Source organism: Mustela lutreola, chromosome 14 (genome assembly GCF_030435805.1).
Source record: "Mustela lutreola isolate mMusLut2 chromosome 14, mMusLut2.pri, whole genome shotgun sequence".
NCBI classification, from domain to species: domain Eukaryota; kingdom Metazoa; phylum Chordata; class Mammalia; order Carnivora; family Mustelidae; genus Mustela; species Mustela lutreola.
Window position 1 is genome coordinate 13598058 of NC_081303.1, and position 25230 is coordinate 13623287.

General features: G+C 40.5%; 2 protein-coding genes across 6 annotated transcripts in view; one reads left to right on the forward strand and one right to left on the reverse strand.

The window, feature by feature from the left end:
- The window catches only part of NSL1 (NSL1 component of MIS12 kinetochore complex), a 31413-nt gene extending 29197 nt beyond the window's left edge, over window positions 1-2216 (reverse strand). Inside the window, exon 1 of one of the 2 annotated variants that reach the window (XM_059146815.1) lies at window positions 1858-2146. In XM_059146815.1, coding sequence (XP_059002798.1) covers window positions 1858-2088 — 231 coding nt within the window. In that variant the 5' untranslated portion in view covers window positions 2089-2146. Of the gene's footprint in view, window positions 1-1857 lie in introns of both variants that reach the window. The other variant, XM_059146817.1, reaches the window with a different exon arrangement.
- Window positions 2205-22710, forward strand: TATDN3 (TatD DNase domain containing 3). 4 transcript variants are annotated; one of them, XM_059146811.1, is made up of 10 exons: window positions 2205-2307; window positions 3974-4006; window positions 4905-4978; window positions 5639-5723; window positions 10611-10673; window positions 11933-12042; window positions 12208-12263; window positions 14026-14138; window positions 19162-19242; window positions 21993-22710. In XM_059146811.1, exons 1-10 carry the CDS (start codon window positions 2221-2223, stop codon window positions 22134-22136), a joined length of 846 nt encoding a protein of 281 aa, XP_059002794.1. In that variant the 5' UTR covers window positions 2205-2220; the 3' UTR covers window positions 22137-22710. The 4 variants fall into 4 exon arrangements, with proteins under 4 accessions (XP_059002794.1, XP_059002795.1, XP_059002796.1 ...); XM_059146812.1 differs by having other exon boundaries at window positions 19165-19242; XM_059146814.1 differs by lacking the exon at window positions 2205-2307 and adding an exon at window positions 2314-2869.
- The last annotated feature ends 2520 nt before the right edge of the window (window positions 22711-25230 follow it).

Below are 25230 nucleotides of genomic sequence, written 5' to 3' on the forward strand. Positions count from 1 at the left end.
TAAAGAACTATTCTCATAAAAATGTAAAAAGGATGTACTAGGAATGTTTATTAAAGCACTATATGAAATTATGAATTATTGAGGGGAAAATAAAATCTAACTTCAAATTCAGAAAATAGTTAAATACACTATATCCATACCATACAATAGCTAAAAAGAATAAAGTATATCTCTACGTAACTTTGACAAAGAATAGTCAAAGACAGATTTGGAAGAGGAAAAAAAAAAAGCTAAACTGCTAAATACATCAGCCTAACCCCATTACCGTAAAAAAACAAACAAAAAACTAAAACAACAAAGAGAGATGTAACGCCATAAAAAGGGGTATAGAAGGATTATAGCCCCCTGGACCCTCCCAATAATTATTTCCGGGAAGGAGGAGGGGTGGGGGAGAGGAATTCAAACTTTTGCTATATGCTGTTTTGCTGGGTTTTTTTACAAGAATGTATTTTACACACTTTGTGTAAGTAAAAATAAGCATAATTCAAATAATGACTGATAATGAGTTAAAGTATACACTCTTTACTTTATAAAGATTTTATAAAATACTTTATATATGGACATTCAAGGATTACCTCATAATACAAACTAATATTCATTGCACAATTGTATCAATACAATTTTTTTAGAATATCCATTACAATATCACGTGGTTTTCAATAAAGAGATATGTCAACATAATTAAAGCCTCTGCCTTTATCTGCTCTTAATATGAAACACAAGTGAATTCCTTGGTAGTTTGTTCAAATCTTTTTTCTCACAACTCACTTTATCATCCACTAACTGAGGTAGAATAGGTTATAAGCCAAGATTAGCCAAGCTCCTCTTTTTCTGAAAGTAAATAGATTAGCACTTCTTAGAAAGGGGCAGATTCTAAGACTTTTATGCACCAAAAGAGTCTTTTTCCAAAACAACTAAAAATGTCCTGAGGGGGTCTATTCTTGCCTTCCTCGCAAGAAGGTCGTGACAGTGTTCCTGTACACAAAACGGGAACAGACCCACCAGCCAGGGGCTGCTTTTCTTCTTCCACTCGGCGTTTACTTTTATCGTCTCACACTGTGGCCTTGCTAACTCACAAGTGTGCTGCACTATGAGCTTTTACACTTATTTTCTACGGACAGATTGTCTGCTTGCTTAAGGCAGGTACCAATCCCTCAATCTATTGCGTCTTTCCTTAAAAAAAAAAACAAACTAGCTTCTTGAGGGCTTTGCAAAATCTGTGAGAAAGGAAGGGGAAACGTTAGGCGGTCCAGAGAAGTTACTAACCAAGACAGCTTCCTTATCTACTTAGACTTGGAGGGAAAATGTTTCCACTAACTTTACAGTAAGTTCTAAAACAGGCCAAAGGAAAGACCGGTGGCTCGTGCGGGGACTGCCTGAGTTCCAGGATTCCCCCTCCTTCCGCCTCTGCCCGCACGGTCCGACCCGGAGCCACTGAGGCCTGGAACCGCGGCGCGCCGCAAAGACCAGCTCTGAAGTTAAGGCACCCGACATGAAAAGCTTCTTAGTACGAACAAAAAGAAAAAGACCTCGTTCACTTTTTTTTTTTTTTTTTATTACAAGTTATCTATCTTGGATAGAGCGGGCTAAATAAAACACATTAAAATCGATTCCACCTATTCTTTCTTCCTTCAATTTCGAGTCCCACGCAGGGCTCGCCGCGTCTCTACGGACCCGCGACGCTCTAAGCGGGGAGTCCTCGGCCGACACGAGCGTGTTTCGACACGAGCGTGTCTCGGGCCTCTGCCACCGGAGCGCGCGGCACCGCTAACTCCGCGAAGCCGGCCGTAGGCTCTTTCTGAGCCTTGAGAGGGGCAGAGGGTGAGGGGTGAGAAGAGATGGCGACTGCGCCCGTACCCACTGCACATCTCGCAGCGCGGGCTCCCGAATCTCCTCTGGCAGCGTGTCCCCGAGCTTTTCCACAAAGCGGCCGCACAGCTCTAGCATTTCCGCCACGGCCCGCTTCGAGGTGCAGCGCACCCGGAAGTCCTCTCGGGAGGTGGCGGCGGCCGAGTCCCCGTCGTCCGCCCCGGTCGCCCCCTCCACGTCCCGCGGAGGGGAAGGGACTACCACAGGAGCCCCCGCCATCTTCCCAGTTTGAACTGCGGGCGGGAGCTGGGAGCGGAAGGGCGGGCTCTCACTGGCGGAAGGAGCGCGCGTCCGGCCGGAAACAGTCCCCTGCAGCGGCAGCGTTCCGTCTGGGGCTCAGCGGGGGCGTGGATGGCGGCGGTGGTTGTGGCGATGGGGGCGGTGGGCGTGGGGTTGGTGGACTGTCACTGCCACCTCTCGGCCCCGGACTTTGACAGCGTATGTAAGGGCGAGGCCCGGCCGCTGGGAGCGGGAGGCACCCCGGTCCTTTCCCTTCGGGTTGATTTTGCTCTCCTGCCTTGGGACGCAGCGTCAGATCCTCCCGGGTCGCGTCCGTGGCCCTGAGGGACTGGCTCCTGTCTCTCTAATCTCAGGCTTTCCGGTTTTTCTTCCCGGCGCTGCGGAGCGCGAAGCCCTCTACCTCTGCACGGCCTCTGTTAGCCCTTTCCGTTTGCGAGTCGGCGTCCCCCTACCTCCCCTTGACCCAGCCGCTGACCCCACGGGCCTCGCAGCTCCGGGCGGGCCTGGCCGAGCGTCCCCTCCGCCCGGGCGGAAGGTGCTGTCGACGGACACCCCGGCGCGCCGCGTGCTGCGGCTGCGGTGCGGAGAGACGCGAGCGGAGAGCACACACCCCACCCCAGAGTTACACAGCGGTTTACTCGCAAACTGGAAACAGAGGCTGATGGAAGGAAGAGCAGAGTCTCTAAGGGGGAGAGACCTCTCAAGAGGTTGTTGACACTTGAGCTGGAGCCGGAAAGGCAAAGAGCCGCCAAGCCAGGAGGTGGTGTGCGGGGGGGTAAAAAGCGAGCGGGTCGGATTTGACGCGTTCGAGCTGCAGAAGGGCTCGGTGGGGGGTGGTGAGCTGGAGAGCCGCTGGAGTAAGACTGGAGGTTTGCAGGGGCGAGGGGGAGCAGGTCAGGAAGGACAGTGTGGAGCCAGGAGAGGTGTTGGGTGGGGTGGGTGGGTTGGCTGGTTGGTTTCAAGGGAGAGTGACAAGATCTGATTTCCATTGAATAACGCTTTGCTGATGGAGAGTAAGTGCGGAAGTTAGAAAACCAGTCTGGAGGCTTTTGCTGTGTATAGACAGGAGATGACGGTGGTTGCAGAGGAGTTTGAGAAAAGCAGATGGATTCAGTGTGTGTTTTAGAGCTGGAATCTAGAGCACTTGCTGAGGAACTGGGTGTGTAGAGGGAGGGAAAGACAGGGCGTGAGGATGCTGTTCCCTGAGAGGAGGAAGACCGGGTGGGGAGGGCAGATAAAAGGAATAAGCTTGTAGAGGAGAATTATGTTGGGCACATGTTGAAGCCTAATGTCCACCCAAGTGGAAATGTCGTATGGTCAGTTTTTTAACTGGCAGTTTGGGGTTCAGGAGAGAATTCTAGGCTGGAGCTCAAAATTAGCGTAACGATGATATCAAAACCTATGGATGAGATCACCTGAGCTGTATACAGAGAGAGGAGAATAGGGTCCTGAAATCCGAGAGGAGGGAGCCAGCTGAGGAGCCTGAGAGGAGCAGCTAGGGGAGGGTAGAGTTTGCAGGAGAGCGGCATTGCAGAAGCCAAGAGCAGGAGATACTTCTAGGAAGGAAGGCATGGACAAGTGAGGAGCTCTTAATGTCTCTGAGGGGCAGAGTAAGACGAGGACAGGGAGGTGTCCTTTATATTTGACCATGACAGTTTCTGTTTTAGTGGAATAGGAACAGAAGGCAGATTTTACTAAGAGGAAGAGTTAACAAAAGGCGAGTCAGTGTAGCTCTTCACATCTATCACACTGCTCCTTGCCATTGTTGTCATTTGTTATGCTGCCTCAACTACACTGATATATATAGCCATAGAGAAGTTACTTATTCATCTAAAATAATTGTGATTACTCGCACTTTTTTTAGGATCTGGATGATGTGTTGGAGAAAGCCAAGAAAGTAAGTCAATATCTATAGTTGCCCTTTGTTTTCCTATTAATTTCAAGCTAGAACAGCTTGAAATTTAGATACACTATGCCTATGTTGCTTTGTTAATAATAAGTAGCATTAACTGTTTATTGTATACCAGGCACTGAGCTATGCCCTTTCTGTACATGATCTCATTTAATGTTTCACAACATCCTTGTGAAGAAGCTACTATTTTATAGCTAACCATTACCCATTTGCTAGAGGAGGAAACTCAGACCTAGAGATTAATTTATCCAAAGATACATTGTTAGTAAAGTAATAGAATAGTCTGAATCCAAAACCTGTTCCCACAGCTACGGTGCTTACCAGTTATATGGCACAGATTGGTCCATCTATCAGTTCTAAAATTAACATTATTCCAGAGATCTTGGAGAAATTATAAAACTTTTCTGAGACATTTTTATTTGTTTCAGGAAAGAATAACTAATTTTTAGAAGTTGTTATGAAATTCATTATAACTACCACTTTGTAGCTTTCTCTTAAAGTGATAGTCAGAAACGGTTGCCGGTACATTTTTACATACACAGCCATCATTCAATATGGCAGCTTAATTAGGAGCATGGGCCCTGGCATTACTCAGGCACAATGAGCTTGAGCAAGTTATTTGACTCCATCCAAAATTTCTAATCAATATGATGGATTACAGCAGTGCCTACCTCATAAGATCGTATAGATTAAATGAGGTAATATTTTTATTTACTGAACATAGTGCTTGAAACATAGGAAGTACTCAGTGATAGCCGTCGTGATTATACTGATAGACTATAAGTGAGCAAGAATAACTAGAAGTACAGAAGACTTTAAATTTCTGTTCAGTTATGTTAGATGTATATTGTTTGAGACTCTGTTGTATTCATTTTTGTTTCAGGCCAATGTTATGGCTCTTGTGGTGGTTGCTGAACATTCAGGAGAATTTGAAAAGATTATGCAGCTTTCAGAAAGGTGCTGCTTTTCATTAAGAATTTAAAGAGGTGGGGTGCCTGGGTGGCTCAGTGGGTTGAGCCTCTGCCTTCGGCTCAGGTCATGATCTCAGAGTCCTGGGATCGGGGCCCCAGGTCGGGCTTTCTGTTCAGCAGGGAGCCTGCTTCTCTCTCTCGCTCTGCCTGCTGCTCTGTCTACTTGGAATACTTGGAATCTCTCTCTCTGTCAAGTAAATAAATTTTAAAAATTGAAGGGAAAAAAAGAATTTAGAGAGTTGCTGGGGCGCCTGGGTGGGTCATTTGGTTGGACGTCTGCCTTCGGCATGGGTCATGATCTCAGGGTCCTGGGACTGAGCCCTCCATTGGGCTTCTTGCTAGATGGAGAGTCTGCTTCTGCTTCTCTCTCTCTCTCTCTCCCTCTGTTCCTCCCCTTGCTTGTGCTCTCTCCCTCAAATAGATAAATTAAATCTTAAAAAAAAAAAAGAAAAATTTAAAGAGTTGCTAATAAGGATGCAGTTATGATGTCATATTTGTACTATCAAAGGTCATCCAATTTTAAAGAGAATGAAAAGAGAAAAATCACATCAACATAGCCTTAAGAAACTCTTTCATACTTTTTCTTTAGGACAACATTGTCTACTAGTTCAATATTCCACTTTCTAAATTTGTTCTACATTTTTAGATATAAGGGGTTTGTCCTGCCCTGCTTGGGTGTTCACCCTGTTCAAGGAGTTTCTCCAGGAGACCAAAGATGTGTCACATCAAAGGTAAAAGTCATGTAAACCAAAAAGTATAAAAAAAGATACTTGATTCGGTAATGCTCTTCTTTATGATTTATATTCTAAGGCAATAATCCAGAAGAAGGAAATGCTACCTTTCACAAAGGTGTTTGTTGCAGCATTATTTGTATTTGAGAAAAAACAGAAACAGCCCAGAGGCTCAGAAATAAAGGAAAAATTAACTTGTAGAGTGTTAAATATATGTGTGTATGGAATGCATGCATGGAAGATGACAACTATAGGGTTTGTTTTATGTAGCAATGAGGAAAGTGTCTTAAAATGTAAAAATATATTCTATAAGAGGGAAAAACACAAATGACATTCGCTGTGATGACTGGGTAGAATTATAAGGGACTTGCTTTCACATGTTTTTACCATGTTGTCATATTGCTTTAGCCAAAAAGTAATAAAATATCTAGAAAAAGAAAGATACAAATTTATAGATGTAGTACCATAAAGGAACAGGTGAGTTCAGTACATAGTATCTTCTTGAACGTTAAACTGTCTCTGAGGGAATGCTCTTGATCTATTAAACTGCCCTGCTGGGGTGCCCAGGTGGTCAGTGGGTTAAAGCCCCTGCCTTCCGCTCGGGTCGTGATCTTGAGGTCCTGGGATCGAGCCCCACATGGGTCTCTCTGCTTAGAGGGGAGCCTGCTTCCCTCTCTCTCTCTCTCTCTGCCTGCCTCTCTGCCTACTTGTACTCTCTCTCGCTGTCAAATAGATAAATAAAATCTTTAAAAAAAAAAAAAAAAACTGCTCTGCTTTTATATCATCTCTAAAAAAAATCTTTCCTAGAAGATCTCACTGACTCATAGTAGCCAGTATGTCTCATATTTCAGACTGGTCTCCTGACTCAGAATCAGGGAGATACAGTTTCTTAAGTGCTTTATTACAAAATGAGATTGATAGCTCCCCATTATGAAGAAGTAAAGACTTTTTGTTACCTATGAATAAATTAAAATACAAGGTCTTTCATTTTTTATAATAATGAATCTGTATTCCTACGTTAGGATATCCCAGGTAGCTCTATTTATTTCGAAACAAAATTGCTTTTAATTCACTTCAGGTAATGATAAATACTTGTCCGGGACTCCTGGGTGGTTCAGTTGGTTAAAGCCTCTGCCTTTGGCTCAGGTCATGATCTCAGGGTCCTGGGCTCTCTGCTCAGGGCATCGGGCTCTCTGCTCAGCAGAGGGCCTGCTTCCATCTCAATCTCTGCCTGCCTCTCTGCCTACTTGTTATCTCTGTCAAATAAATAAACTCTTAAAAAAATAATAAATACTTGTTCTATAGGTGGAGTGGTTCTCCTGGGATGATAAAATTAAATTGCTGAGAGATACAGTTCCCAAAATGTTGGAGATCGTAGCAGAACAGGATTTCTTTCATTTATATAGAGATTTATATGAATAGGCATTCATTTAGTCTGTCAGTCAACAAGTGTTTTTACTGAGCACCTACTGCATTCCATGCACTGCTCTAAGCACTGTAGAATGAAATCCCTCTCAAGGAAGCTAGATTCTAGCAGACAATCTACAATTAGATACCTGAATAGGAAAACTATAGGTAGCAGTCAGTGCCTTAAGACAATAAAACAAGATCATGTGGTAGGGATTGTGGATGCTGATTTTTGGATTGTAGTCAGGGAAGGCCTCTCTGAGGTGGTGATATGAGAACTGCAGCCTGAATGCTACCAAGGAATTGGCCCTGCAGAGAGAGGGCTCAGAGTGTTGTAGGCAAAGGAAAGAACCCAGCATGAAGGTCCTAAGGTAAGAATAAGCATGATGTGGTCAAGAAACAGAAAGAGAGCTGATGTGACCGGAGAGACGGAAAAGTCATGGTGGTGAGGTCAGAGGGACTGGGCAGGGAGCACTGTGTCTGGGGCCGTGCTGGAGTTCATATCTCTCATATATATATATATATATGTGTGTGTGTGTGTGTATTTATATATCTTTTATATATTATATATAATGTATATTTTTATTTACATATTCTATATATTTACTTATATATATTATATATATATTTATATATATTTTTAATACTTTTTTTAAAAAGATTTTATTTATTTGAGAGAGAGAGAGAGCATGAGAGGAGAGAGGTCAGCGGGAGAAGCGGATTCCCTGCCAAACAGGGAGCCCGATGTGGGTCTTGATCCTGGGACTCCAGGATCGTGACCTGAGCCAAAGGCAGTCGCCCAACCAACTAAGCCATCCAGGCGCCCTGGGATTTATATTTTGAAGAGATCCCCTTGGGTATGGTATGAAGAACAAATCTTGAAGAGTGCCAAAAAGGAAGACAGGAGGAGTGAGAAGACTATTGGAGTAGTTCCTAGGAGAGACAATGTAGCCTGGACCAGAGTGCTAGCAGCACAGGCAAGGGGAAGTGGGTGAATTTGTCGTATTTTGGCATGAATGTAGAACTGACAGAACTGTTTAACTTAAAAAGCTAATGAGATAGCAACAATAGATAGGTAATTCCAGATTCTTAAAGCAGGGATGAACTGAAAAAAATCTCAGGATAGACCTCTGGAAAACACCAGAGGTAAGCAGTTATTCCTCTTTTATTCTTAGTGTGCTTGAAGTCCATACCGTAGTATGGTTTTCTCATAATGATTAGATTATAAATCCCTAATATGTGGTACAAAGCTTGGTATGTAGTAGGTGTTAAGTAAATTCACTTGGTTCATAAAACTAAAGTTGCTGGGGCGCCTCAGTGTCTCATTCGGTTCCAGGTTGGACTCTTGATTTCTGCTCAGGTCGTGATCCCAGGGTCATGAGATCAAACCCCACATTGGGTTCTGCCCTGGGTGTGGAGCCTGCTTGGGATTCTTTCTCTCCCTTTGCCCCTCCTTTCTCTCTAATATCTAAAATTAAAGTTGCATCACACAAATCTTTCCGCATGTTCCTGAACTAGTTCATTCAATAAATACTACTGCCAGGCAGGGCTTGGGCCCCAGAGCTATTTCAGGGAACCACAATTCACTGTGTGCGATCTACTGCCCCCTGCAGGCAAGGCATGTTTTCTGCAGTTGTCTCCCATCCCTGCTTGGCTCACTTCACTCATTTGGGTTATGCACCCCTCACCCTGTTTTCAAGACTGTGAAGACTAAACATTTTATTTAATAAAAAAGCTACTGTATTTAAAATTATTCAGAATAAATCTAACAAATGGTAGTAGTCCTAGTCATAGGGTGTAGAGGTATAGGATCTTTAAAAACCTCATAATAGAGGTACCTGTGTGGCACAGTGAGTTGAGCCTCTGCCTTCTGCTCTGGTCATAGTCTCAGGGTCGGGGTGGGGGTGGTCAAGCTCCATGTCAAGCCCCGTGGCAGGCTCTCTGCTCGGCGGGGAGCCTGCTTACCCCCCTCTCTACCTGCCTCTCTGCCTAATTGTGATCTCTCTCTCTCTGTCAAATAAATGGATAAAACCTTTTTAAAAATACATAATAGAACCATTAGCATGTAAAGAACTTGAGAACATCATTCAAGAGGTGGGAAAAGAAATGAAGTCAGAAATAGACCTATGAATGTCTTTATAAAACTATTTACATCTATTGAAATAAAATGGTAAGAGACCATACACACTCAAATACACACATATAAAATTAGTAATATGAATTATATTAATTTCTATTTCCTATCCTTGACTTGCCAGAAACTTTCAGATTACTTCATGAGCATTGGAACAGTCTCATTGTAAATTTATTTTGCTTTTTTCACAGTAATAGATATTCCAAGAAGCATTTTTCTCCTCTATCTGGTCTTCATCCAAATGTACACTTTCTTTCTAAGACTTTCCACGTATCAACCATTTCCTGGGTAATCTCCAACTTCTCCAGCCCCTCTGAACTTCAGAGACAGAGCAGTTTGGATATTTGATTGGAAAAGCTTTGGCTGATGACATTTAACCTCCTCAGCTGTTGTTAGACACCTTCTCTGGCCTCTAGGTTTCTAGGGTCTCTGGTCTCTTAGCTTCTCATGACAGTGTTAAATCCTCTTTATCGAGTAAATACATTCTTTATTGAGTATTTCTAAGGCCATGATCTACTCTGTCTCTCAGGTTTTCTGTCTCCAGAGGTATAATTGTAGAATCTCCTCCTGCACCTCTTTTCTTAATTCTCCTTTGTTCTAGCCTCAGTAGAAGTTCTTCGCAATTTACATATCCTGAGACTAAAACCCTCAAAGTAGTTTGAAAAATATCTAGAAGCCAGTTTTCCATATATTTGTCTTTCCCTTGTCTTACAAGGGAACTCTCACAGAGTAAATTCTCTTTAAATGGAAATAGTAATATGGAAACTCACGGTACTTTGTTACTTGAATAATTGACAAGCATATGTGTGATAATTAGTGTTTAGACTGTTGAACCTTTAGAACAAAAATAGGCTAAGCAGAATTATAAACACAAAAGAAATCAGTGAAAATAGTGCAAAGGATGTATGAGATTTTTCCTATTAAAAAACTCAAAAACCATTAGTATTTTGAGAGGAGGACATAACACAGCCCACTCCCCAGGAACTCAATTACAAAGGCGACTACCAAAGATGGCTTTCTTCTGTCTTGGTCAGCTATTGCAGGAGGAAATCCAAATCAGTCCTAAATGTCAGGAAATTCTTCCTAAATGTTAGGAAGTATTTAAGGGAGACTTTTCATTGAAAGTCATGTTCTTGTGACCTGACTGGGCTGTTTCTACTCAAATTTCCAAATAGTAGTGCTCACTATTATAGAAGGATGACTATGGCTACCTCTTCTACTGGTTAAAGGTATTAAATGTATGTAAAGGACCCAATATGGTACAGTGCCTGATATGTAAAAGGTGTTTTCTAAAGTATCAGTTCCCTTACCCTTCTACTTAAACAAATTTCCTTTTTTTCTCCTAGGATTTGGATGTAGCTTTGCCTATTATGGAGAATTATAAAGATCAGTTGTTGGCAATTGGAGAGGTAACACCAAATAGCTGATCAAAGGACTTCTAATCTAGACTTTCATGTGATACACGGATATAATCGTTAGTTCGCTATTGTATAACTGACTTAGATAATTATACTCACTTTATCTAGCTGGATAATAATTTGTCAGTACCTTCTCAATAAGCAAAAGAGCCTGAGGTAGGACAGTAGAAAGCCCACTATAGACTTATATTAATGAAAAGAAAACTACTTCATTAGCATTTCTGTGTACTTTGTTCTTTTTTTTTCCTTTTCTTAAATACAGGCATCATCTCTACATTTAGTTAACACAGTATATACAAACATACTTTAAATATACTGGATTTTGTTGGGGTGCCTGGCTCTCTTAGTTGGTGGAGCATGTGACTCTTGACCTCAGGATCATAAGTTTCAGCCCCACAGTGGACATAGAACTTATTTAATAAATAAATAAAATATTTTTTTAATTTAAAAATATCTAGAGTTTGTAATTAAAGAACATTTTTTATTAAATAATTTACAATCAGGAAGCATTTTTATCACTTGGTAATTAAACTCCACTTCTAATCAAAGACAGAAGATAAAAAGTAACACTTAAATTTAGAATGTAGACTATAGGAATGCCTGGGTGGCTCAGTGGGTTAAGCCACTGCCTTCGGTTCAGGTCATGATCTCAGGGTCCTAGGATCGAGCCCCGCATCGGGCTCTCTGCTCAGCGGGAGCCTGCTTCCCCCGCTCTCTCTGCCTATCTCTCTGCCTACTTGTGATCTCTCTCTGTCAAATAAATAAATCTTACCAAAAAAAGATAGAATATAGACTATAGCAGTCTATGACAAAATAGTATCAAGAGAAACAGTGATTTATAATCTTTACTGTCCAATGTAATAACTTCGTAGAGCACTTGAAATGTGACTGGTCCAAATTGAGATACATATAAATATAAAACACACAGGATTTCAAAGTCTTAGTACCCCCCCAAAAAAGTAAAATAATGCAATTATTTTTTAATATTGATTGTGTGTTGAAATAATAATATGATTATATAATAATAATGATGTTTTAGATATATGGACTAAATAAAGTATATCATTAAAATTAATTTCACCTGATTCTTGTTAGTATTTCTAATGTGGCTACTTGAAAATGTAAAGTTATGTAGGTGGCTTGCCTGTATGGCTCCCATCATATTTCTCTTGGACAGCACTGCTCCATAGTATGTCTTTTGAATTCATTAAACCATAAACATGTAAATCTGTTTTATTTTTCTGTTACAGGTGGGACTAGATTTCTCCCCCAGATTTGCTGGCACCGATGAGCAGAAGGAAGAGCAGCGACAAGTCCTAATCCGACAGGTCCAGTTAGCCAAAAGATTAAATTTGCCTTTGTAGGTTAATTAATCATCTTTCTATATTAATAGCTATATAGAGAAAATTGAATAATGATTCTCCTGAGATGGAGCTCTGTATTTCTTATTCTCTGAATTACTTTAATAGAACAAAAATAACACTTTCAGATAAAGTACCAAAAGGAATTTTTTGTTGTTAAACAGAAATGTTCACTCACGCTCTGCTGGAAGACCCACCATCAGCCTCTTAAATGAGCAAGGTACTTATTTTCCTGAGAGAAGTGTGCCTAGTATTTATGTTTAACAGTTCCAGTCTATATTCTCATAGAATAAGCCGCGTTTTAATTTGATTTCTTAAAAGGAAGGGAAGGGAGTGGAGTAAGGGCGGAGGGGGAAGTGAACTAAGGTGATTCTGCAAGTCAGCCTACTTTCAAGTGTGATTATGACATTTAGAAGGCCAGCATAGAGCAAACGAAAAATTGGGTCAAGTAATTTATATTCCTTCATTTAAAAATTAACAGCCCTGGAGCGCCTGGGTGGCTCAGTGTGTTAAGCCGCTGCCTTCGGCTCAGGTCATGATCTCAGGGTCCTGGGATCGAGTCCCGCATCAGGCTCTCTGCTCAGCAGGGAGCCTGCTTCCCTTCCTCTCTCTCTGCCTGCCTCTCTGCCTACTTGTGATCTCCCTCTGTCAAATAAATAAATAAAATCTTAAAAAAAAATTAACAGCCCTAATTTTTTAATCAGCTTAAGCAACTGATTAATGACAGATGAAAAACACAAAGCAAAGATGGGTTTACTGTGTCTTGCATGTTTCCTGGCTGCTGCCTCAGAAAATGGTATTATACAGGTCTTGGCCATCATACCTGAAATGCACTGTCGTATTCACCAGTTGCTCCTGAAGTAAAAATATATCTTACAGCATTACTTTTCAGACTTTTTAAAGTACCATCCACAGTAAGAAATACACTTAAGTGCTTTTTTTTGGTACTAAGCCTTTATTTTGACACACAGTATGTACATATACAGAAAACTGACCAAAGTTTAAGGAGCAGTGCATCTCAATGTATGTGCAGATAGATAGGTGTATATAAACATGTGCACATACATACGCACAGTAACACATGTACATATAAGCATATGCTGCTCAGTTACAACCCACTAAATCAATTCCATAATTCAGTTAAGATTGTAACTCACTGATGATCGTGCCTACTATTTGAAAAAAAACAGCATCAAATAGTAAAATAAATGTCATTGCCTGCAGCTAGAAAGCATTGTATTTCTCAGTGATGAGAATCACTGGAATTACTAAGAGCACATGATTTTTATGTAGGCTGAAAAGCCATCCTTTAAGAGCTGGAAGTGATTTGGTGAAGCCAGTCCTGACGATTGAGTCTCTGAGGCACTGACCTCCCTGTTTCTTCTTTCACTAGAATTCTTGCTAAGGATAATTTCACTGCTTAGAAACCTAGTAGGAACAATAATTTGACAGTTTACAAACTTCTAGAAAAGGTTTGATGGTATAAGAAGTTTAAATATTTGTTTAAAATTTTTATGTTTTTTTTTAAATGTAGCCTCCATGTCCAGGGTGGAGCCCAACGTAGGGCTTGAACTCATAACCCTGAAATCAAGACCTGGATGCTTAACTGACTGAGCCACCCAGGTGGCCCTTAAAAAATTGTATTTCAGTTTTATTCTGAAGATTTAAAATTTCCTGTATTTTTTATTTTACTGTCTGGATACAGTACATTTACCCTTTAGAAATAATATAGGGGCACCTGGTTGGAAGAGCATGCAACTCTTCACCTCAGGGTTTTAAGTTCAAGTTCTATATGCGGTATAGAGATTACTTAAATAAATTTAAATTAAAAAAAAAAAAGGAAGCCATAGAACCTCATCTTTATATTACAGTGACCAACATTTACTCAAAATTTATAATCTGTGTTGCCCAATTTGATTAGTGGGAAAACTTCTTGTTAAGGAAATGAAAGGAAACTCTAAATTACCTTGAATCTTTAACAGGTGCTGACAAAGTGCTCCTGCACGCATTCGATGGTCGGCCATCTGTAGCGATGGAAGGAGTTAAAGCTGGGTACTTCTTCTCAATTCCTCCTTCTGTAATAAGAAGCGGACAGGTAAGTTCCGTAACTAAGCCTCATTTTATGCTTTGTGAAATACCTTTTAAAACACGAGTTTTTATTACATGCTTGTAATACTATTCTAGTTACATTATAAAAATTAATCGTTGGTTCCTACCTCATACTTATATGAAAAGTAGCTTAAAAATGAGTAAAAGAGCTAAGCCTAAGAGAGCTGAAATTTATAAAACTATTAGAAGAAAACAAATTGATATCTTTGTAACTTTGGAATAGGCAGTGGTTTTTTAAATATGACACCAAAAGCACAAGCAACCAAAGGAAAAAATAAGTAAATTGGACATCGGCAAAATTGAAAACTTCCAAAATAAAACAATTTTTGAACTTTTATGCTTCAAAAGACACTATCAAGAAAGTGAAAAGATAACCCACAGAATGCGAAAAGATATTTGCAAATTGTATCTGATAAGGGTCTAGTATCCAAAGTATATAAAACACCATTACAACTCACCAACTAAAAAGACAAATAATCTGGGGCACTGGGTGTCTCACTCGGTTAAGTGTCCAGCTCATGGTTTGAGCTCAGGTCGTGATCTCAGGGTTCTGGGATTGAACCGTGCATCAGGCTCCGTGCTTAGTGGGGCATCTGCTTTGAGATTCTCTCTCTCCTTCCTCTGCCCCTTCCCGCTCACACTGTCTCTCTCATTTCCAAATAAATAAATAAATCTTTAAAAAAAAAAAAAAAAAAGTTGGATTTTGTCAAAAATTTTTTTTTCTTTTTAAAGAAACTCTTTATTTCTATCAACATTATTTCCATTTAATGTTTATCACATGTTTGTTCTCCCTCTATTGAGCTGATCATACTGGTTTTCTTTTCTTGGTCTGTAAATTGTATTGATTGGTTTTCTAGTGTTGAACTAACCTGGTATTCCTTGGCTCAATTCTCCTTGGTCACGATCCAGGCATACCTCAGTGCTGTTGCAGGTTCCATTCCAGACCTCTGCAATAAAGCATATATCACAGTAAAGCAAGTCAGGTGAATTTTTTGGTTTCCCAGTACATGTAAAAGTTATGTTTACACTATGCCATAGCCTGTTAGGTGTGCAGTAGCACTGTGTCCAAAAAAAAAAAAAATAATGTACTTAACTTAACTTATAAGTATTTTATTGTGAGACACCTGGGTGGCTCAGTGAGTTAAGTGTTGAGCTCTTGGTTTGAAATCAGGTTATGGTCTTGCAGTCATGGGTCCAGCCCTGTGTCTGGAAGAAGAGTCTGCTTCAGACTCTACCCTCTACCCTTCCCTGCTGGTGTGTGCTTGCTCGCTCGCTTGCTTGCTCTCTCAAATAAATACGTAAAATTTTAAAAATAAATAAATGAACAAGAATATTTTATTTTTGAAAAAATGCTAGCCATCATCTGAGCTTTCAGTGAGTCATCATCTCCTTGCCAGTGGAGAGCTTCCTATGGTGCTGGTGGCTGCGGAGTGACCAGGGTTACAGTCGCTGAAGGCTGGCGGGGCTTGGCAATTTCCTAAAATAAGACAACAGTGAAGTTTGCTGCATCCATTAACCCTTCCTTTCACAAGTGATTTTTCTGTAGCCTGTGTTGCTATTTGATAGCATTTTGCCCACAGTAGAACTTCTTTTGAAATTGGAGTCCATCCTCTGAAACCCTGCTACTTCTTTGTCAACTAAATATATGTAATATTCTAAATCTCTTGTTGTTTCAACAATCATCACAGTGTCTTCACCAGGAATAGATTCCACCCCTAAGAAACAACTCTTCATTCATTCATTCAAGTTTTACTGTGAAATTGCAATAGTTATTTCTCGTCTTCAGGCTCCACTTCTGACTGCGGTGCTCTGACTGTTCCCACCACGTCTGCAGTTACTTTCCCCCCTGAAGTCTTGAAGCCCTCGAAGTCGTTTATGAGGGTTGGAATCAATTTCTTCCAAACTTGTGTTAATGTTGATATTTGGATCTCTTACTCTGACTTACAAATGTTCCTAATGACATGTAGAATGGGGAATCCTTTCCAGAAGGTTTTCAGTTTGCTTTGCCGAGATCCATCCAAGGAATCACTGTGTGATACGAACTGTAGCCTCACAAAAATGTATTTCTTATATGATAAAACTTGCAAGTCAGAGTTATTCCTTGATCCACACATTGCAGAATGGATGTTGTGTGAGCAGGCATGGAAACAACACTACTCTCCGCACACATCTCCATCAGAGCCCTGAGAGGACCAGGTGCATTATCAATAAGCAGTAATATTTTGGAAGGAATCCTTTTGTCTCAACAGTGGACTTAATTTTTATTAAATCATGTCGTAAGCAGATGTGCCTGCACGCAAGCTTTGTTGTTCCATTCATAGAGCACAAGCAGAATAGATTTAGCGAGGGCACCTGGGTGGTTCAGTTGGTTAAGCCTCTGCCTTCACCTCAGGTCATGATCCTGGAGTCCCAGGATTGAGTCCCACATCAGGCTCTCAGCTCCATGGGGAGTCTGCTTCTCCCTCGGACCTTCTCCCCTCTAATGCTCTCTCTCTCTCTCAAATAAATAAATAAAATCTTTTTTTTTTTTTTTTTAAAGGATAGGTTTAGCACTATTTCTAAGGGTCCTAGGGTTTTGGGAATGATGAGTAAACACTGGCTTCAACTTAAAGTCAACCAGCTGCATTATCTCCTAATGAGAGTCAGCCTGTCCTTTAAGTTTTGAAGGCAGGCATAGACTTTTTCTCTCTAGCCAGGAAAGCCCTGGACGGTATCTTCTTCCAACAGAAGACTGTCTACGTTGAAAATCTATTGTTTAGCTGCCTTCACGAATTCTCTTAGCTAGATCTTCTGGGTAACTTGCTGCAGCTTTTCCATCAGCACTGGCTGCTTCTCATTTCACCTTGATGTTTCAGAGACGACTTCTTTCTGGAAACCCCACGCACCAACCTCTGCTAGCGTCAAGCTCTTCTGCAGCTTCCTGCCATCTCTCAGCCCACATACAATTGAAGGGCTTTGCTCTGAATGGGGCTTCGGCTTAAGGGAGGGCTGTGCCTGGTTTAATCTTCTATCCAGATCACTCAGACTTTCTCATATCAGTAATAAGGCTGTTTTGCTTTATCATTTGTGTGTTCCCTCGAGCACCACTTCAAGAACATCTTCACATTCACAACTCAGTAAACAAGCCAAGAAGTTTCACTTTCAGCCTATCTTGGCTTTTATCACCCGGCTTAATCATTTCTAGCTTTTGATTAAAATGAGAAATGTGTGACTCTTCTTTTCCCTTGAACACTTAAAGGCCACTGTAGTGTTTTCAGTTGGCCTAATTTCAATAGTGTGTGTCTCAGGAAAAAGGCCCAGGGAGAGGGAGAGAGAAGACAGAATGGCTGGTGAGTAGAGCGATCAGAACACACAAGACTTATCAATTAAACTTACCATCTTGGGGTGCCGGGGGGGCTCAGTTGAGCCCCTGAGCTTTTGGCTCAGGTCATGGTCCCAGGGTCCTGGGGTGGAGCCTCGCATCGGGCTTTCTGCTCAGTGGGGAGTCTACTTTTCCCTCTTCCTCTGCTGCTCCCCATTTGTGCTCTCTCTGTCAAATAAATAAATAAATAAAATCTTTTTTTTTTTTTTAAGATTTTATTTATTTGAGAGAGAGAGAGAACATGAGAAGGGGGAGGGTCAGAGGGAGAAGCTGACTCTCTGCCAAGCAGGGAGCCGGATGTGGGACTAGATCCTGGAACTCCAGGATCATGACCTGAGCCAAAGGCAGTCGCTTAACCAACTGAGCCACCCAGGCGCCCCTAAATAAATAAAATCTTTAAAATAAATAAATGTACCTTCTCATATGGGCACAGTTTGTGGTGCTGCAGAACAATCACAATAGCAATGTCAAAGATCACTGATCACAAACGAGCGTAACAAATATAATAACAATGAAAATGTTTAAAATATTGCAAGAACTACCAAAACGTGTTGCAGAGACACGAAATGAGAAAATGCTTTTGGAAAAATGGCACCAATAGACCTGCAGGGTCGCCACAAACCTTCAATTTATAAAAAACAAACAAACAAAAAAACCCTCACTATCTGTGAAACACAATAAAACAAGGTATGGCTGCATATTATGCTTTTTATAGCTTCATTTTATAGTTTATGGTAGAACTTTATTTATTTCAAACCTTGTTTTCTCATATAAACCTTTGCTGCTGTACTTGCATTAGCACTAACCAGACCTGGTAGTTGCAATCCACAGATTCTGCTAGTTGCTGTATTTTCACCTTCTTTCAGTTGGAATATTTCTTAATTTACCTTGTGACTTCCTCTTTGACCATATCAGTTATTTCAAAGTGTGTTGCTCAATTTCCAAATACTTAGGAAAATTTGTGGATATCTGCTTGTGTCTCTAAGTATGGAATCTGCCTTATCTTTAAAGTGATTACATAATACTTCACCATGTGGATGTACCCTAATTTATTTAATCACTACCTTAAGTAAAGTTTAGGTCATTTCTAGTTTTTCACTGTTATAAACAGTGTTTCAGTATTCAGCCATAAAAAAGAATGAAATCCTGCCATTTCAACAAAATGGATAGACCAAGAGGGTATTATGCTAAGTGAAATAAATCAGACAGAAAAAGACCAATACCATGTGATTTTACTTTTATGTGGAATCTAAAAAACGAAACAAATGAACAAAGAAAACCAAACAGACTCATAAGGGAACAAACTGGTGGTTGCCAGAAGAAAGGGGGTGGGGAGATGGGCAAAATAGGTGAAGGGGGTTAAGAGGTACAAACTTTCAGTTACAAAAAAAGAGTGTTGAAAAGTACAGCACAGGGAATATAGTCAATAGTACTGTGATCATCTTGTATGGGGACCGATGGTAACTACATTTATTGTGGTAACATTTAGTAACAGTTGAAAATTTTAGTAATTAATTGAATATGAAAGCATGAATTTTAGGTTCCTGCCAAGTAGAATGCATTGGTATATGGGTTTAATGCTTTTTTTTTTTTTTTTCAATTTTTATCTCTCATGTTTTAAACTAACTAGCTTTCTCTTTTCTCTAAGAAGCAGAAACTTGTGAAACAGTTGCCTTTAACTTCAATTTGCTTAGAAACAGATTCACCTGCACTAGGACCAGAAAAACAGGTAAATGATTATCTAATTCCTACATTATTTAGATTGTCTTTCTTTTGAGTTATTTTTACCTTAGCTGTGTTTCTCAATATGGTATAAATACAATGGAATCCTTTTTTTTGTTTGTTTTCAAGAAGTTATTTATATATTTGAAAGAGAGAGAGTGAATGAGAGGGAGAGATAATCCCACACTGAGCTGCCACCACACTGAGCACAGCCTGACATAGGGCTTGATCCCACGACCACAAGATCATGATCTGAGCCGAAACAAACTGAACCACGCAGGCGCCCCCACTGGAATCCTGTTTTAATGCTTGGTTGAGAGGTTTTATTAATTGTATAGCTGTTGTGCTCCAGCAGATACTCTTAGATATTGGCCAGTGTTAACTTACATAATAATCAGAGCCAGACCAGTATAGTAAAAAAGGCTCAGTTTCTCTGCTACCCGCTAGGTGTGTGACTTTGGGCAAGTTACTTAATCTCTTTGAAACTGTTTCCTCTGGGTGCCTGGCTGACTCAGCTGGTTAAGTGCCTCAGGTCATGATCCCAGAGTACACGGACAGATCCCTGCTGCAGGAGGGGGGGTCTGCTTCTCCCTCTCCCTCTGCTCCTCCCCCTGCTGGTACTCTCTCTCTCATTCACTCTCTCTCTCAAATAAATAAACTTTTTAACAAAAACCCATTTCTTCTACAAAATGTAGAGCAAAGATCACATCAGTAAATCCATGACTGTATCAACATTTATACTGAAAGAAACAGAGCTTCATTATAGCATGTCAATTAAAAGAAGGAAAATAAACATTTCCTGAGCATCTTCTATCTACCAGACATTGATAGACATTTCATATATGTTATTTCACTTAATCCACACTGTAATATTCTTATGTTATTTATATCTCTAAATGATAATTGACTAAACAAAAACAGTTTAATAGTATACTGTTGGCTTTACAATATATACGAAAATAAAATGCATGAAAGCAATAGCATAAGGGCTGAAGAGGGAAAAATGGAAGTTATCCTATTGGAAGATTTTTTTATACTATATGTGAAGGGATATGATATCACTTAAAGATAGACTTTATTTAATTAAAGATGTACACAAAAAATCCTAAGGCAAGCACCAAAACAACATTTTCTCTTTTTTTTAAGGTTTTTATTTATTTGACAGAGAGAAGGAGAGCACACAAGCAGGCAGAGAGGCAGGCAGAGGGGGAGAAAGAAGCAGGCTCCCCGCGGAGCAGAGAGCCCGATGCGGGGCTCCATCCCAGGACCCCGAGATCATGACCTGAGCCAAAGGCAGAGGCTTAACCATCCTTCCACCCTTTTTAATATTTATATGTATTTTTATTAATATATATTTTTCATAAAAATAAAATTCACTTGAACACATTTCATGACTTGCTTTTACGTGATAAATACCTGTATATGTCAATAAATATACTCCTCCTTATCATGTTAAATAACTGAATATTCCAGTGTGTGAACAGTCCATGATATACGTAACTTGCTATTGTCATTTACGTTGTTTCCAATGTAGTATCATAAACAATATGATGAATGTCCCCGAGCAAAAATCTTGGTGCACATTTTTCCTTGTTTTTTTTTAGGCTGATTATCAAGGTCAATTTTTTAAAACTTTAACAGTTCTCTTATTCCTCTGAACATTATCATCCTGAGTAGAAAAAAAAAAAATGAGGGGCGCCTGGGTGGCTCAGTGGGTTAAAGCCTCTGCCTTCGGCTCAGGTCATGATCCCAGGGTCCTGGGATTGAGCCCAGCGTCGGGCTCTCTGCTCCGCGGGGAGCCTGCTTCCTCCTCTCTCTCTGCCTGCTTCTCTGCCTACTTGTGATCTCTCTCTCTGTGTCAAATAAATAAAATCTTAAAAAAAAAAAATGAAATTCATAAAATCTAAATACTACTGATTATAGATACACCACTATTTTGTAACCATTAAAAAAGGAAAAAGCACCGCCATTTATGCTGTGACATGCCATTGCATGTAAGTAAAACATCCATCAATTTCAGAGATGTTAAATAGGAGGAAATGCATCTTAGAATTAGTGAAATACCATAATACACAATCTATTTAGTCTTCCAGATACACCGTAGCAATTCTTTTATTTTTTTTTTAAGATTTTATTTATTTATTTGACAGACAGAGATCACAAGCAGGCAGAGAGGCAGGCAGAGAGAGAGGAGGAAGCAGGCTCCCCTCGGAGCAGAGAGCCCGATGTGAGGCTCGATCCTAGGACCCTGGGATCATTGCCCGAGCTGAAGGCAGAGGCTTTAACCCACTGAGCCACCCAGGTGCCCCACACCGTAGCAATTCTTGAATCCAACTGTAATATAACCTGCGAGGTGAAGAGGCCCAGCCGTAGAGCAGTGACCTTCACAAGGAGTCATTTACGTAACAGACTAAGCACAGTTAATCCACCTGGCCGGGCAGGTCACCAAGTGGTCACCACCCCCACACTGCTTTGTCTCCTAGGCGCTGGGGCCTCAATGGTAATAACCAGGGCTCTTTCCAAGAGCAACACCAACTACCGTCAGCATTGTACAGGCCAGCCTTGCGGCTGTAGCTTTTAAGCTTAAGTTCAGGGCCTTCTCCCCAGGCTTGGCTCCTTGCCTCTCCTAACCTACCTGTTAAAAAAGAAGAGCTCATTGGTTTTTACCAGCTCACTGCATTCTGTTTTATTGATGGTCTCCAAGATTTCCACCCTGAGTGTCACGTCTGATACACTTTCTGTTTTATTCTGTTTCAGGTACGAAATGAACCCCAAAACATTTCCATTTCAGCAGAATATATTGCCCAGGTAAAGGGGATCCCAGTAGAAGAAGTTATAGAGGTGACAACACAGAATGCATTGAGACTGTTTCCTAGGCTTCGGCACCTGCTCCTGAAGTAGCTTCAAAACCAAATGCTGCAGGGGAAGCATTTGAGAGCAAGAAATGTTCTGATTAAGAGTCTGAACTGAAGAAGCCATTATGGAACGATATAGAAGATTATCATTTTAGAGAAGTATTTCTAAAAACCAGACTTGGATCCTGAAACCCTGGATTCTGAGTCTGTCTTGTGCTTCCTTGTAATTATTGGAGTCCTAGCAGGAGATTGGGAAACACTTCTGCTTTTTACCGTATTCCATTAAGTAGAACGACCATATGACCTGAAACCATTTCTTCTGGCAAGGGAGGCTCCCCCAGCTAAGATCTGAGCGCTGCTGGCGCAACTAATGTTTGATCCTTCACCACCACAGGATTTATCTTGCAGAAGGATATTGTCTCGTTTCTTACACTGTCAGAGATCTCTTTTCTGGATTTGTAACATTGAATTGTTCGTACTTTGAATTACTTCTTTTTAAGAGAAAAATGTATACGTTTTTATATTGATGGTAGATTCTGACTTATGAGGCCAGTGGTGTGTGCAATCACCATTAAATGCCAAACCCCAAAGTTTGGGTAATAAACTGAGTTTAAGTTCCAGTCTGAATATTGTCACATGTTTAAAATGTACATAGCTTTATTAAAATGTGTCTATTTTTGCATATAGTGATATTTTATATTTTTAAGTTTTAAAAATCTTGGTTGCAAAGAGTTCCATGAATCGATGGTGGGTATGGTCGCACAACAGTGTGAATACAGGTAACCCCACTAACCCACACACCCGGAAGTTATTAAAGTGGTATTTGATTATGTGTATTTTACCACAGTTTAAAAAAAATCTTACATGTAGTTTACTTGGTGTTGTGACCCATACCAAAAGCCTGGGTATTTTGTTCTACTAAATTACACAAGCAGAAAAATACTGGGGAAAGTACCTATCATAGAAAAAAGTTAACTTCCTAAAAAGCTAAGTGACTTTATATAATCATTAATCTTTTGAAATTAATTTATTTATAGAGGACTCAAAACTAGTTCTGGGGCAGACTGTTCAAACCAAATTAGACTAAGAAAGAGAAGCGGGGCGCTTGGCCACCCGTCAGCATTATGAGTTGAAATTCCTAATGCAGTGGGAGGTTCTATTAAAATCAGACTTCTGGCTCTCTCTTTCAGCTCCGTATTTCTTCTGCCAACTTCCTGCCCTTTCTGCCCACACTCCCTTTGTCAGCTTTCACCTCCAAATCTTTTAAGATCCATTTGAATGACTTCCCCCAGCCTCATCAGCCAGCCAGAAGCGATTCCTGCCGCCTAAACTGTGCAGCCCCGTTCTCCATTTCCTCATCAGCTTATTCGTTTCATTGATCACACAGCTGTGGAGCCTCTCCAGTGGGTTTCCCACTAATCTAGGTCCATAAGGCTACAGAGAGGAATAGGACATGGTCCCTGCCTTCAGTTCCAAATGTAATAAAGGAGACAATAATCCCAAAGCAATGTGAGAAGTACTATAATAAAGGAGGAATGAGGTTCTACAAAACCAGTTTGATGACATTTAACACACATTCCTTTTTACTAAGGTTACCTTGTGTATGTTTTCACCTTAAGAAATTACAGACCATTTGAGAACAAACCAGTTTTTTTCTTCTTGCATCTTCTCTGTGGTCTGAAACAAGGTTTGCAGTATCATATGCTCTTACATATCTTTTAAATAAGCGAGTGGAGGTAGTTAGTCCACTGACTGCAGCTGACAAGCTAGAATGTTCTCCTTCAGTCTACTCTTCGAAATGGAGATTTAATGTTCTATACCTTTTCACTGATTGGGCTTTTGTTTTGTTTTGAGGTACATATTTTTCATCTCCACACTTTTAAGTGTATTAAATGCTATTCAAAGATTTCCTAATGTTAAACATTCTGAAAAATACGAATAAACTCTCATGGTCCAGAGAAGCAGATCCTTTTTTTTTTTTTTTTTTTTAAGATTTTACTTATTTATTTGACAGAGAGAGATCACAAGTAGGCAAAAAGGCAGGCAGAGAGAGAAGGGGAAGCTGGCTCCCCATGGAGCAGAGAGCCCGATACGGGGCTTAATCCCAGGACCCTGGGATCATAACCTGAGCAGAAGGCAGAGGCTTAACCCACTGAGTCACCCAGTGGTCGCCACCTGCACACAAAGACAGATCTTTTATGTTCTGTAGGAACATCCTTCCCCAAGTAAAAGGCTAGAAGGGCTCTTCTCCCCCTCCCCCTGCCAGCGTATGGTGACCTTCCTTACTGATGAATCAGATGAATATGTATTATTCTTTAAATTAAAAAAGAAAAATTAATATCAACTCTTTTCTTTTTTATTATGCAACTAAGCATTCATTTGATCACCTTGCTGGGGCTGCTTCTCTGTCTCCTGCCCACTACTTTGTTCAACACCCTCCACCGTCCTCTTGCTGTTGCCTGCTTCCTTCCCCTCCCCCAGATGCTTCTTCTAAGCTGAATATAAAGAAGAGTTGTGTGTTTGCGCGCTTGAGGTACACTCGTACTTCGGAGTTTAATTTTTTTATTTGCCCTTTCTTGCCCCTTTCATGCTTTTGATTAAATACTTCACAGTAACATATTTGGACTGACATTTCATTTACAGGATCTGAGTGATTTACAGAGGGTTTCCAGTAACTGTTTTTTGCTTTTTAGAGCTTAACTTTTCAATCCTAAGCAAATCTCACTGCGCTTCTTTTTTTCACAGCTCTTTTAAAACTATGACAGAGTCTGTGCTAATAGTTACAGTTAGTCAGAAGGATAGAGTGGAAAGAAATTAGATAATTCAGAGATTATCAGTGTTAAAAGCTTAAACCCGAGGAGGCTCCAAGCGAAAACATCCTAGTATGCCCTCCTCCCCCTCCTTATTTTTGGCTAATTTCAAAGCAAGTACATCTCCAAAAAATATGGCTTCTTTGGTGAGCATCTCTGTAATTCATTAATAACCTGAGTATTATTTATACTTTGCTCATTAAAACTGGTACAAATAACATTTCTCAAGTTAATAGTTGAATATAATAAATACAGAGAACCATGCATAACATATAAGAGCAACCGACCGGGTGACTCAGTCGGTTAAGTGTCTGCCTTCGGCTCAGGTCA